At 38.9% G+C, this 14,522-nt stretch overlaps 3 protein-coding genes across 3 annotated transcripts in view; 1 reads left to right on the forward strand and 2 right to left on the reverse strand.

Annotated features, from left to right (window-relative positions):
- LOC120744783 (tripartite motif-containing protein 16-like) overlaps nt 1–5,273 on the reverse strand; it is a 25,148-nt gene extending 19,875 nt beyond the window's left edge. The window contains exon 1 of the mRNA XM_040049346.1: nt 5,269–5,273. The gene's annotated coding sequence lies outside the window, so the exon portion shown is untranslated. The remainder of the gene's footprint in view (nt 1–5,268) is intronic.
- Nucleotides 1–12,160, reverse strand: part of retreg1 (reticulophagy regulator 1) — a 27,333-nt gene extending 15,173 nt beyond the window's left edge. Inside the window, exons 1-3 of the mRNA XM_040049394.1 lie at nt 11,931–12,160; nt 10,795–10,901; nt 8,239–8,269 (exon numbers count right to left, since the gene is read on the reverse strand). Of these exons, the coding sequence (XP_039905328.1) occupies nt 8,239–8,269; nt 10,795–10,901; nt 11,931–12,115 (323 nt within the window). The 5' untranslated portion in view covers nt 12,116–12,160. The remainder of the gene's footprint in view (nt 1–8,238; nt 8,270–10,794; nt 10,902–11,930) is intronic.
- The window catches only part of LOC120744794 (E3 ubiquitin/ISG15 ligase TRIM25-like), a 188,961-nt gene that overhangs the window by 91,240 nt on the left and 83,199 nt on the right, over nt 1–14,522 (forward strand). The window lies entirely within an intron of this gene.

A 14,522-nucleotide genomic window follows, 5' to 3' on the forward strand; every position in this document is an offset into this window, starting at 1 on the left:
TTGTACAGTTGGTACAGTTTTGTTCAGGCATTTACTCACATTCATTATGAGGCAGTTGAAACTTGGACACAGCTGCATGTTTGAATAGGAAAATGATCCCAAAAAAACATCACAACTGGTTTTGAAATGGATAAAGTAGGCTAACATTAAGCTTGTGAAGTAGTCTTCCCAAAGTCCCGACCTCAAGCCTACTGCACATTTGTGCTATGTAACCAACCAGATTAAATGAATTCTACCAATTCTGCCAAGAGTCACTTGAATGAGTGATGAAACATTTCTCCCACGTCCAGATGAACAGAATTAACTTTTTGGCAAATATTAGTGGGCATGTATTTATACTTTGACCCTGTGTGGATTAGGGAAAATCCCCCCAAAATGCAAAATCGTACATCCAATTCTTGTTTTTTAAAGCCGTTAAAGAGGTACGCTGTGCAATCATTCCACCCAGGAATTAGAACAGTTTCAGAAATCATTAAAAGCCCAAAATTAACATGAAGTCCATGCACATGAGTGTAACGTCTTGATGCATTCTCAATCATCTTTCGCCATCTTACAGTGATTGCAGCCATTCCCCAACTCTCTGTGAATGGTACTCATGGCCATTGATCAGTGGTCTTTGAGCAGCGGGTTTTGGTCAGTGGTTGTTGATCAATGGTCATGAGAATTTGCATAATTAAGATTAAGGAACTGACCTCCCAGCCCATTGTTCCTTCAGTGGGCTGGTTTCAGTCATTATGCAAATGTTCTGTTTATAAGATTGAAACCTGCAGTCAGCTGAGACTGAAGAAGTCACTTGGATGAGTGACGAAACGTTTCTCCCACAAAACGCTACGTCCAGATGAACAGAATCAACTTTTGGACACATGAGTGTAACTTCAAGCTACAGCTGTACTTGTCACACTATTAACATTTTTCAACCAAAAGTTGTTGTCATCAGCTCCACTGACTCAAACACTGAATACATAGAAGATAGAAACTGGGTGAAAAAAGTCCAAATGAAGATTACAAGTGGACCTTTATTTATTAATCAGTTTGGTTTTACTTGGATGAAAAATCTTCAACTGGGTGAACTATAACTGAAATGAAACAATTATTATGTCCATGATATTAAAATGCATCTTGTGAGGTGTCTGTCATTTTAAGTACAGTGTAAATTGCCCCTGACCTGGACTCACCCAACTATCTGTTATATAACTCAGATGTGTTGCATCCAGCCTGGCGCCCACAAATCCCTGTCACCTCCGCTGAATCCCATGGAACCTTTAGAGCCGGCATCGAGTAACGGACGGCCTCCGCCCCTTGCACCACTAACACCATTTGAAATGAGCGTGTAAAACAGCTCACCAATGTGACTCCCCCTTCAACGCCTTCACCACTTGGTCACAAAACAGACTGCCAAATGGGTCATGGCTCAGCACCATTAAACGGGGATCTGAAACTCTGAGAACTTGCATTAAGATATTTCTATTTTATTTATTCCACAGCAAAATTTGTATTTTTATCATGGTATTTATAAAGAACAATCACTGAATGGTACTTTAATGAACAATTCAAATAAATGGGAACTGTCAGAAAGTACAAAGTAAAAGAACAAAGAATAAACCATGATCAATACCACAAATTCAAAAATTTGATGTCATCGCTTATAGTTTTTTGAATTTCTTGTAAATCCTCACATATTCTGATTATTTACATAAAGGATGACAGGATTTTCTCTTTGAACTCGACTGTATATTTACCTGTTTTCAGCTTTCAGGTTTATATGTAACTTTATACAAGAAGAAGACCAAGAAGAAAATCTTATGAATTTCCTTTTAAAACACGATCACAAAGCTTTTTCTTTTAAAGATTCTTGCAGCAGAAATCATTTACCCTCACCATATGTTTAGCTCCACAGTGACATAAACATACTTCAGGTAACGTAAAACTGTAAAGTATTAAATGGTGCTCACTGACAGTTAACGAACACTATAACAAAACAAGAGTCCATAAAACAGATTTGGAAACAGACCAAATCTGACCAGTGAAGGACTGTACAGTAATTATTCTACAGTTACGTATCCTGAAATATTGAATCAAATAATGTTGTTATTTAAAGAGGAACTATTAGTCATTTTCTTATTTATCCATCCATTATCTTCTGCTTATTCAATTGAGGGTTCAGTGAGTGGGGATATTGAAAGTAGGGTGGTCTCAGACACACCCCTCTGTATGAAAATGCCGAAGTCCCACCCAGCTTCTGTTCAAACTTTCTGTTTGTGACGGGCTATACCAAGGCCCAGAATATGATACAAATGAGTATACTGAACTGTGACGAATGAAAAGCTACTCTGGTAGTATAGAGAAACATTATTATGGACTTGGAAACGAGCAACACATACCTTCTTTGAACCTTATTTTCAGATTTTAATGCAGTTTAAATCTGTGTTGTTATTTAACAATTTTCCTTCAGTCCGAAAACTTTAGGTCACAGTTTAACAGCTTGGGTGTCAGATTTTAATGGAAAAATACAAACAGATGACTGGGATAACTATTAGATTAATATTTCATCGTTAAAGTTATGTGTAGAAATTATAAAGTCACACTTTCGCCTAAACAAACTGAATAATTTATGATTGTGTACTCCGGCTCCATCCAGTGGCAGAAATAAAAAACTAAGGATATGGATGGAAAGACGATCATGTAAAGAAATGATTCTTGTTTTCTTACAGAGAGGAGAGAAGGAAAAAAACATGCTCATAACCGAGTTCTCTATTGTCAATAGTACTTTAACGTGATACACTTTTTTAAATATTTCTTCACAACAACTGAACAGTTTTGTAAATAAGTTTGTTTGTTTAGTTCTTCATGAAAATTATGTGAGAAAAATCTCATTCATCCTTAAGCCATCCTTTAAGCTCTAAACACCACGTCCAGAACACCTCACTATGAATGTGAATGGTACTTATGACCATTGGTCAATGGTGTTTGATCAGTGGTTGTTCCTAAATGGTCATGAAAATTTGCATATTAATGATCAAGAAACTGACTTCACAGGAAATTGTTCTAGTTTCAGTCATTGTGCAAATGTACTGTTTATAAAGTTGGGGAAACTTGCAGTCAGCTGAGACTGTAGAAGTCACTTTCTCCCACTGAAAACGCTACGTCCAGATGAACAGAATCAACCTTTTGGGGTCATCCATCCAGTTTCTTCTACTACTCTAATTCAGATAATGGGGGTGTGAAGCTTATACTATGCTGTCTTAAGGCGAGAGTCAGGGTATACCTTGAAGAGCTCAGCCTCCATCACAGGAGAGAGAGACACACAGAGAGACAGACAAGCATTCACACTAACACTCACACCTACAGCAAATTCAGAATCCGTAATTAACCTAACACCATCCATGTCTTTGGACTGTGAGAGGAGGAGCCACAGTAAAACCCACGCAAACACAAACACCACACAGAAAGGCCCCAGACTGGATTCAACCCCAGAGTTTGAAAAAATTTAAAAATTAAAAACTTCCAACTGAGATGAGTGTCAGGGAGATTTGTGACAGAAAGACAGCTTTAAGCGTGAAGGGAAGGATGGTAGTAAGACCTGCTGTCATGCATGGTTTGGAGACACTGACAAAATGACAGGAGGCAGAGCTAGAGCTGGCAGGTTTAAAGATGCTGGGATTTTCCCTGAGAGTCATTAGAAAGAATAGGTATTTGGACATATCAGGTTGAGGTGTTTTACTGACAAAGTTAGAGAGACAAGGCTGAGATGGTTTGGACCTGTGCAGGGTAGGGACAGTGAAAATGTTAGACAAAGGATTTAAAGATGAAGATGCCAGACAAAAAGAATAGAGAAAGATTCATGGGTGTAGCGTAGGAGGACAAGCAGATTGTTGGTGTGACAAAAAGCAAAGGACTGGGTGAGATGGATGATCCACTAAGAAGAAGATGAGGTGGAGAAAAACTAAAAATCTGTGTAATTTACAGCACCTGTTTGATGCATGTGTAAAAAATGTGACCTGCTTCTAATAAGAATCTTTTAAGTGAAAAGGCACAAACACGGACTATCAGGTCTAACATCCTCATGTTGGTGTTGTTCCTGGATCAACATAATAATGTTAGTCTGGGAGCATCATTGGATCTGACGAATCACATTGTGTTGTCATATCATTGTGTCCACTCAGGAAAGAAATCAAAAAATGGGGTGTGAGGAGCCAGCTGAGGTGGTTCGGGCATCTGACAAGGATGCCCCCTGGGCGCCTCCTGGGTGAGGTGTTCCAGGCATGTCCCACCGGGAGGAGGCCCCGGGGCAGACCCAGGACACGCTGGAGAGATTATATCTCTCGGCTGGCCTGGGAACGCCTTGGTATTCCCCCGGATAAGCTGGAGGAGGTGGCTGGGGAGAGGGAGGTCTGGGCCTCTTTGCTTAGGCTGCTGCCCCCGCGACCCGGCCTCGGATAAAGATGGATGAAGATGGATGGATGGATGGATGGATGGGTGTGAGGGTCAGGGTTAGGGTTGGAGAACAGGGACGGTCAGGGTTACGGGCTCAGGTTTACCATTTGGTGTGTGGTGTGAATTTGTTTCCACGTGGCAAAACTATTACATCACTACAATCTCATTGGTCACTTGTGATGTCCAACCTGGACCAACATTAGCTTTGTTGATCCAGGAACAACATCGACATGATATCAGCTCGTGCTTGCTATTAATCTGTTTAGGCATCTCTGATTATCTAAGTATCAACACTAAGCAGCCAGTCACAAGCTTGCAGTTAGAGGGAGGTTTCAGATCGTGAATGCAGCTCTGTTCCTAGTAAAGGCATACCCCAGGACATGCAGATTATAGTAATGGTTAATTACAGTTTAATCTGATACCTTCCAGCTGCATGTCCTGTCTTTCAAAAAGAACCAAATTCATTCCATATATTTACTTTCTGTTGATCAACTAATCTGCTAATTAAGGAGGCATTTGAGTCATGCATCACAAGATACGCGCATGAAGTGAAACTGTAGGTTTCACTGTTTGACAAATCACACAGTTTAGTCTGACACACACAGAAGATATTAGCAGGGGGATTAAATTAGACAGTCATATGTGAGCAATCAGCTCTGCAGGGCTGCAGCTGAGAGTCAGGACGAGACCCGGCTCTCGCAGAGGACTCAGTCATGCATGATACAGTATGAGAAGCTACACGTCTTTATATACTCTGTGTTAGGAAAACTTCCAGTATATTTACAAGAGATGACTCAAATTTAAGGCAGAGAAGTTGTTTTAGAATCGCTGCACATCGGCAGAGCTGAACTGCTCATCCAAACCATGAGCGCCAAGAAGCTTTTAGAGACAAATAAAACACGTTCCCGTTTTAAATTTGCATCTGCTTTGCTTCTGACAAATCGTGTTTTACCATTTTTAAATGCAAATGCCTCTGAAATATCCTCAGCACATGCAGACATGTATAAGAAGCATTTCAGAGGTATAAATTGACTCAGAATCTGACGTTATTTAAGCAGAACATTATATAACCTGTTTTTTGTTTGTTTTTTCACAAGCTTAAGTTTCAGCCTTGGCTCACCTTTAATAACGCACTTAATCGTCTTTAAACTCATTATTTAAATGCACCTTGGATGTTGTAACTGTTCCTGTCCTTGGATTTTGTCCTTTATCTTTGACCTTTTAACTAAGAAAAAAATCACCTTCAAACTACAAACAACTGAATGATGCAGGAAGCAGGACACAGTTGATCAACTTTTAGCGTTAATCCACCAAAACATTAGCCGCAGTAGCAATCTGGGAAGTTGAAGGACAGCCAGTGTCCAGTCTGACTGTTTTGGAGTTTTGCATTGTCACATGGACCTCTGTTCGGTGACATTCAGAAAAGTCAAGGCTGCAGTGCATCTGTGAAAGCAGGGGTAGCTGCAGAAGTAACCCACCAGAGGCAACAATTTAAAAACCTTTGGAATGAAGGTTTCAATCACTGCCAGGCGCCGATTAATATGAAAGACAACTCAAAAGTTATGAAGATTCAAATTCTGCAAAAGCTGGATGATTTTAAGTGTTTTGGTAAAGATCTACTACAGCAACCCATCTAATATGTGAAATAAAATGACTGAAATGGTAAAAGAAACTTCATCTATATTAAAACGGCACCCTGTCCTTTGTGGTCACACAGACTTTTTCTAGGTTTCAGTATATGAAGCATGGATGTCTTAAATCTCCATTCATGATGAGGTGACTAATGAAGTTATGAGTATTTCACAATCAGAGCCACTGAGGGCTGGTCTGAAAAGGCTGGGATGTTGACAGTGAACACTCAGCTTGAAGCTTCTCAACACAACTCAATTTTTCAAATACAACCTACGAATAATTACTGAAACATTTAATGAGTAGCAGTATAGAATAATGCATCGTCAGCCCAAAGCTCCTGTGTGATTTTGTATTTGTAAAAAATAACTGAGTTCATGGAGTGTGTTTACATGGTCATGCTGCTTGTGAGGTTTATCCTGGTTATATCCAGGAAATTACGTCTGCAGAGAAACCTGCTGCTACAGGTTCCTGTATACATGATAAACACTTGTATCCTGGTTACTGATTAGTGCATGATATTTGCACAGGAACGTGTGAAAGCAGCAAACACAAATTAGCAGAAAGGGCTGGTGTGACATTTCTGTAACTGTGACTGCAGGCTTTAACTCCTTCACACCCCAGAGACTGAAATCATTTCCCTAAAAGATTGTTTGTGTTTGTGTTGTATTACTTGGCTTAATCTGCTGCAAATAGTCAGCAACACACCACCATATTCAGGTTTTAAGAAAACAGAGCAATGGGCTCATGTAGTTTTAATGAAGGATATATTTGTCGTGGTCCCTGAGTTTTGAATTTCTTGTGAACTGATGATTCCCCAACCAGGTTTCTTCCTCTTAAAATTAAGTTTTCCTTCCCACCATTGCCAAGTGCTTGTCTCATTGGGAGTCATGTGACATTTGGGGATTCTTTCTAATATTACAGAATAATGCACCTCGAGGCGTTTGTTGTAAATTGACACCATATGAATAAAAGTGAATTGAATTTTTGTTTTTGAGAATCCACTATGAGCTTTGTTTCCTATTTTTTTTGTAATATTAGTGAGTGTTTAGTTTAATATTGATAGAGTTTTTATTCACTTATGTTTATAAGTCTTGTTTATGTTCTACTTCGACAGGGTTCTCTGTGGTTTAATTTTCAATATTTTCAGTTGTATTTACAACTTTTCAGTTGTATTTAGTTCCCTTTTGTTCCCTATTCTGTTCCAGTCTAACCTCTTTAACTTGTCACGAGACAAAGAAAGACAATAACAATCTTGTTTCCCCATTCTGTTACTTCCTGTTTTATTTTGGTATTCGTTGTTCTCTGTGTTCCCTCTGTCTTGTTATGTTTTCTTCAACTGTGTTCTCCACCTTTTTTCATTTCCCTCGTTACCTGTCTGTACTGTCTCAGTCGTCCCTTTGTCCTTTGTCACATCGCCTACATTGTTATGTCTCATTGCTCTGTGTTCCCTGAGAATTACATTCCTAGTTATCCCTGGTATTTATATTTCCTGGCTCTGTTCGGTAAATGTTTTGGATTTTGGGACTTTATTTATCTCTTGGTGCTAAAAGCATTACAGGTTCAGTTTTAATTGAACCTCAGTCTCTGGCATAATATTGTGCATATGTCCAAACTCAAAAAGAGATCATAGCTAGAGGTGATTCATGAAGCAACACTGTGTAACGCCACCACACTGCTGCCAGTCGATTCTTTCTTCAGTTGAACAACAGAGTAAGACGTCTGATTACTGAAGCTGATTACATCAACTTGATTTCAGGAGTCACAAACATCCAATTAAACTTTCCTTCGTGTGATATCAACAATTTAAGCTGACCAACTTTTTGTTTTTCAGCCAAGATCCTCTTCACCTTTCAGTTTGTGAAAAACAAGTTGTGTCAGACATAATTTAAATCAGCATGTAAGATCAGATGTGGTTTGAGCAGAAGCTTGATGCAGACATGTTTGTTCTTGATTTCTTTGTTTAAATTAACTTCACTGTCCTATGGATGCCTTCAGGTTCAGGAAACAATGAATGCCGCAATAGCATCTTCACCAATATGAAGATTTGTTCCTTCAGAGCAGCTCTGCCTCTCTGATATGTTTTAAAATCCAAACACTCCCATTGTAATGTTCACCAAACAAACAACATTAACAAACCTGCACATCACAATCACCTGCACTTAAGTGTCTTACCTTGTTGTCATGCTGTGCCAAAGCTGGGCTCCTGTGAAAAAAAACACAGATGTGTTATTCATCAGCACTCACGCGCTCACACCCACTGCAGAAACTGTGGCAAAGAGAGAGCTGAGCCTGAAGGCTTAGCTATTGATTTATTGGATGATCTACATTCCTGCCCTCACCTATCGAGCTGTTGGTGGTGACGGTAAGAATATCCCCTAAACCCGGATAGGTGGTAGAAAATGAATGGATGGAAACAATGATAAAATGGCTGGAGCAAACTGTAATGTAGTTACCACAAGCTATGATTGGGCTCTAAATGTAATATAACAACCATGTAATAAAATAATGTTAAAAGAAACATAATTTGTAGATGAAATAAATGCTTAACAAAGACCCTTTTCATATTTCCAACCACAGGTTAATTAGATATAATCTTTTTTTCTATGTGGTGGCTGTAGCTCAGGTGGCAGAGCAGGTCAGCCACTAATCAGAAGGTCGGTGGTTCGATCCTGGCTGCATGCCGAAAATCCTTGTGCAAGATCTAACCCCATGTTTGCCTACTGACGGTGGTCAGAGCGCCCGGTGGCGCCAGTGTCCTGTCAGTGCGCCCCAGGGCAGCTGTGGCTACAATGTAGCTTGCTATCAACAGAGGGTGAATGACTGAATGTAGTGTAAAGCGCTATACAAATGCAGGCCATTTACCATTTTTTATTGAGTGTTGATATAGTGCTAATGATTACGGTGATGTTATGAAATTATACTTAATAACGTGAAGTATGCAAAAACAGTTTTCTTTAACAGAAGTGTTAGGTGATGATAATGAAAGTTTTCTACAAAGAGAAAACTATACTGATAACATTAAACTTAAATAACTGCTGACATCAGGAGTCCAATGTGTTCAAAGTGTAATTGTGAGCAACAGTCAGGCTGATGAGTCACCATCCGCCATGAAAGATGATGCCTCATCCTTACTCATCGGGCTAATAAGCCAGGATGAAGCTGAAATCACGTAAACATCCGAACCAAATAGATTTGGTTGGTTTCAAAGCAGCCATTTATAACTCTGGTGAGGGAACATCTTGGGTTTAAGCTGAACGGCTTATTTATTTCATTTTAATTTTCCTCTTCATTTGTCAGGGATGGAAAAAACATTTATCTACTAATAAAAAAGATCCACTGTATCAGATTTAGCTGTTAGCTATTTTTCGTCCGCAGTCCCTGAAATATAAATATAAATAAAGAAATCACCAATAAATATATTATAGTAATAAAAATGCTGTTGACATTTCAACATAATAGACCAAACATTTACCAATAATTTCAAAACCACAGACAGTATCCACATCCCATATATCCATTACGCTTTCTCATAAATATCAAATACATCTAAATAATATATAAAAGCCTTTTTAAAATCTGAGCTCTTCGTTCATTCGATGCATCTTTTTGTAAATGTTTTATATTCTTGTCAACACCTCTGTTAGTTTATAGGGTTTGTGCTACAGCCACATCACAATCCTCCCCTTAAACACTCCCTGGTGCTTCCTTTTTTCTCTGTCTTGTATTTGTTTGGTGCCTCCCCCCCTTGTTTGTCTGTCTGTCTGTGTTTTTGTTGTGGATGGGTGTGGGCGAGGTCTCCCTTATTCCTGGCTCCCAGCTCTGCTCATCCTGCACACCTGCCAACAATCAGCCCCACCCAACCTGTTCATCTGCCTTCCATCCACTGTGTTAACGTTTTCTCCAACCATTCCTCGCCACAATGCAGTTTCTACCTCAGTAATAACACTTTGAACACCAAATTAGAACTTGCTTGTAGTAAATCTGCTCTAATGTTTCTTATCACAAAGCTTTCTCCATTTTTTCTTCTTCAGGAACATCACCCAGCTGCCCGCCAGTCTGCTTCTCCCTCTGACTACCTCAGCTTCTTGCACTCTTATCCCACTAAAACCAGCTTCAACCTCCTTTACACACTATTAAGATCTCTGTACTTGGGTTCCACCTTTGCAGTTTTGGTTGTAATAGATCATTCATTCTTTTCTATGTTTAGGGTATTTATTTTTTTACATCTTCTAATCTGAGTGTCTGTCGTCTTTTTAATTACCAGGGGTTGATTACTCCCACAAACGCCCCGCATACATTATAATGCTATTACTACATCTGCAGCAAAAGTGGTCCTGACAATAATCCGTCCATTTTCTCAAACACTGGATGCGACGCTGCAGCCTGCACCAGCTTTTGGTTCACAGTGACGTTACACAAGAGTACAGCCTGGCCCTACTTCAGCATCACTTGATGTCTCTGTCACACAATACACAGACTCCTGGGACACAAAGTCATCACTCAAAAGTGTTTAAACTGATTTCAAGCAACTTTTTGTAAAGCACCTTTACACACCTTGTGCACTTTGACAAACACTTTAGTGTCAGTTGGTCTTTTATCGGTGTCAGTATTTGTATTTAAATGGGTTTCGGGGCAGTTATGACTGAAGATCCAGAGTTATGAGATTAAGGCAAGGCAGTTCCTTACTAGTTATTCTTCTCTTTAATCGACTGATCATTTGGGGGTTACCTGCGGATCTGGACCGAATTACATCTCGGGTGGTGACCGTGATGACCAGCAGGGCCAGGAGGAAAGCCAAGAGGGTGTAGGCCCGAAACGAGTCAAAGGCCACAAACCTGCAGGGAAACAGAACAAAAGTTTCACTCACAGCAGCTCACTCAGGTTGTTGTGATGCACTCCACAGTTTAACTCTGTGGAGGTTTTAGCAGATCGATGTTTATTTTTGTGGAGCTGTTTATACAAGATGATAAAGCTTTATATTTTGATTTTGGATACATATTTTAAATCCGTGGATGTAAAAAAAAAACTCACCATCTATTGTGGAGCTAAAATATTCTCATATTCTTTTGCTATAATGAAAAAATGACCCTGTGTCAGAATTTTGAGCTTTTCTGCTTTCCTTACTCAAAAAGTCAGGATGCAGAATTATAACAGATCTGTGAAACGAAGACTTTATAACAGCAATCTATGCTTTTCCTCTTTCAGTACATTAACCACTGCAGCAGTAATATAGCAATGCTGGAATATATAAAAATACTAATACAAACAAAATTAAATGAACACTATTTGGGGTTTTAAATGTTTTTAAGTGCTTTTACTGTTGACTAATTATAAATGTAACTCTTATTTTTAGGCCATAAAATACATTTCAAACAATATATTGTAACAGAATGAGAAAAGTGAAATTTGTTTAAACAGACAAACAAACATAAACTTGACGAATTTTGTCTCATGAAGTCCCAAATTATTGTGATTTGTTTGTTTTTTTGCTCATGGTGGTAGCGGTTTGTTTCGACAATGTCCCTGATACAGACATTACATATAGAAAAATATAAGAAACATACAGAAAAATACAGAAAACAGTGGTAGCTGAGTATTTACAACCCCTTTTTAAAGATCATCATTATTATTATTAGTGTGTGAAGTATAGATGAATTTAAAAGTAACAACGTCAAAGGATTTAAAAGATATAATAGAAAGAAAGGACTAAAGTTGAAATAATTACGCCTTTAATGTGGAATTACTAGGATGTCATGATTTTTTAACAGTATATTTAATATTTAACTTAAAGTCATAATTATTTTTTTTTTTTTTTATTAACAGGAGCTCAGTGCTGTGAGATATCCCTGCGTCATGATGCCTACCAGAACATCGCGTTGGCTGCAGCAAACAGGGCTGAAGTCCTGCATGGTCTCCGCCTCCAGCTGACCAGGCCGGTGAGGCGACACCCTGCGCGGCCGGGAAGGGTCTCCTGATCCCGGCTTGGCGGTCCGCCGGCCGCGGCCACCTGCCCACCTCCGGCGGGTCCTGCTTCCCGGCTCCCCAGCATTGAAAAACGACCGGGGTCCCTCCGCTCTGCCCCTCCGCTCCTTCAGCAGAGATGGGTGTTAAGCAAAGCGGAGACTTTACTGAGCTATTTCCGATTCTGAGGTTTCAAAATAAGTGTCTCATAACGCATTCACTTTTTGAAAATAGTCTACATGTTCTTTTTGCAATTAAAACTAATGCGTTTAAATCATACAGACTTATTAAATTACTTTTTTATCTCAGGAATATATAGTTTACATTATTATTCACAGAGCAAAGATACATAAGTGAAACAAATGCAGTAACAAAACATATGATAACCAATTAATAAGTAGCATGAAAGTTATTTTTTAAAGAAAATAAAATGAAAATATAAGTAACTCAAAAGTGTGCTTAAGTGCTGTGTTTGAGTAAAAGTAGTGCTGCTCTGGAACAGTGCGTGCAAGGGGTGAAATTAAAAGAAAGAAATTAAATGTACAACAATTTTCTATCATTTGTATTAATTTTTCTTATTCTAACCAAAGTGTGGTAACTTTATATTTGAAATCTAGGTTCTAGCTTCTTATAGTTGTAATTAAGCAATCATTAAAATTATTTGCATTTCTTTTTGGCTTATTTTTTCTGCCTTTATTTTGAAAGACACAATCATCATGCTTCCTGTATAATTGTCTCAACTTAAATCAGCTGCACGCTTCAATTCCTGCCTCTTGTGTTGTTGTCGTTCAGGTTGGTGACGTCAGGTGTGTGTGTTCGTGTGTGTACATTTATTGGAGTGTAACGTCTTTTGTTTGTGTTTTATTGTTATCATTATATAGCCTTTGTGTGTAAATGACGGAATTACTACTATATACTGCACATGTAACTACACCTATGTTAACTGCACTAAATAAAATGGAATCAGATGTCTCTCAGCTGCCAAAGTTAAAAGACTGAAGAATAGCTGCTTGATGCTGGCCTCCACCCATCCTGAAAGAGAAACAGAAAGTCAATATTTAACTTGCATTCATCAGAGACCCGTACTATGAACAGATCTGTTTATGCCCAAACTTTAAACATGCCTGGTTTCTAAGAAATTAGCTTGAACAGCTTGGTGGCTCATGTTTGTTTTTCTGCCCACTAGTGGTAAAAAAATCACTTGGTTGAGCTTTAAAATGAACTTCTATGACCTGTGCAATAAAACGGTACAGAAATAAGATAAATGTCACTACAAGTGATTCATGTTATTGTTACTGGAAAGCCTGTGTTTGAGTTTCCTCCCACAGATCAACAATCATGTTTGGCTAGCTGAGATTCTAAGCTGCTGTGGACCCAGAGGTGAGATGGACGCAACTTTAAGTAAAAGAAAAAACAAAACAAAAAAAAACATATTATATTTTAACATTGAGGTGCAAAATGTTGCAAGCGCTTCAGAGCTGTCAAAAGCTACAGAGCAGGTTGTTTTGTTTTTTACATTGGTTCCTTTTTCATTCCTTCCAGCATCCTTGTACCTGACAATTTTCAAAGAAATGCATCTTTTTGTTTGTTTGCAAACTGAACTTACAAAAAAAAATCCATCTAACTCAGGGGATGACAATAAGCTTCAGACACCAAGCTTTGTACCATCTGCTTGTTGCAGAACCATATGATTTGTTTCTTCAGCTGATTCTGCAGAAAAAGTATCGCAAAGTAATTTCCTTAAAAAACAGGAAAGAAATCCAGCAAAGACCTGACACATGACTTGGTTCAAGACTTTTGCACAGTACTGTGCTTATTATAATGACCAAGATCAAAGTTTCCATAATCTTTGTGACAAACGTTTCCCTTTGCATGTGCCAGTTTGCCATTGCAGGGTAAATCCAGCCCTGAAACCACAAAACCAGTTTAGTCTTTGAAATTACTGTGTGAGACGATTGTGACTTTTATTGGGCACTTATCATTAGTTTTCTTAGTTTAGTAATTAAGGTGGCAAACAGAACAACAGCTAAATGACACTGCGTGAGAGATGGCAGACTGGGCTACCTGCCACACTCGACGGAATGAGCCCATCTTAACAAGGAAAGCTCACATCTACAAAGAGACGTTGACCCATTTTGCTCTGCTGCCTGTGCTGTTCTGGCCATAAATCAAGATCAGAGCTCACTGCCAAACCAGGATCTCCAACATGGACCTGCTCCACTTTCCACTGCTGGGTCCACTCCTTCAGTCCACACCAGTTCACCAATTCTGACACATATTTGCATCAGCGGGCCTGGTCTGAAATCATAGGTGTCTTTCATGGTAAGACATTTCTCTTTTCTTTGTTGTTTCAAACTGTTGACTGTGAATTTCAGCTAATGAAAACTGGATCGTGGGATTTAAATTTGCTGTAACCACGATGGAACCCAAATGGCTGATTTTGTGCGTTACTAGCTAACTGTTACAGAAAACAGCAGCATTCTTACAAATAAAAA

This window comes from Simochromis diagramma, unplaced genomic scaffold (assembly GCF_900408965.1).
Source record: "Simochromis diagramma unplaced genomic scaffold, fSimDia1.1 OVJJ01000355.1, whole genome shotgun sequence".
In the NCBI taxonomy this organism is placed as follows: Eukaryota; Metazoa; Chordata; class Actinopteri; order Cichliformes; family Cichlidae; genus Simochromis; species Simochromis diagramma.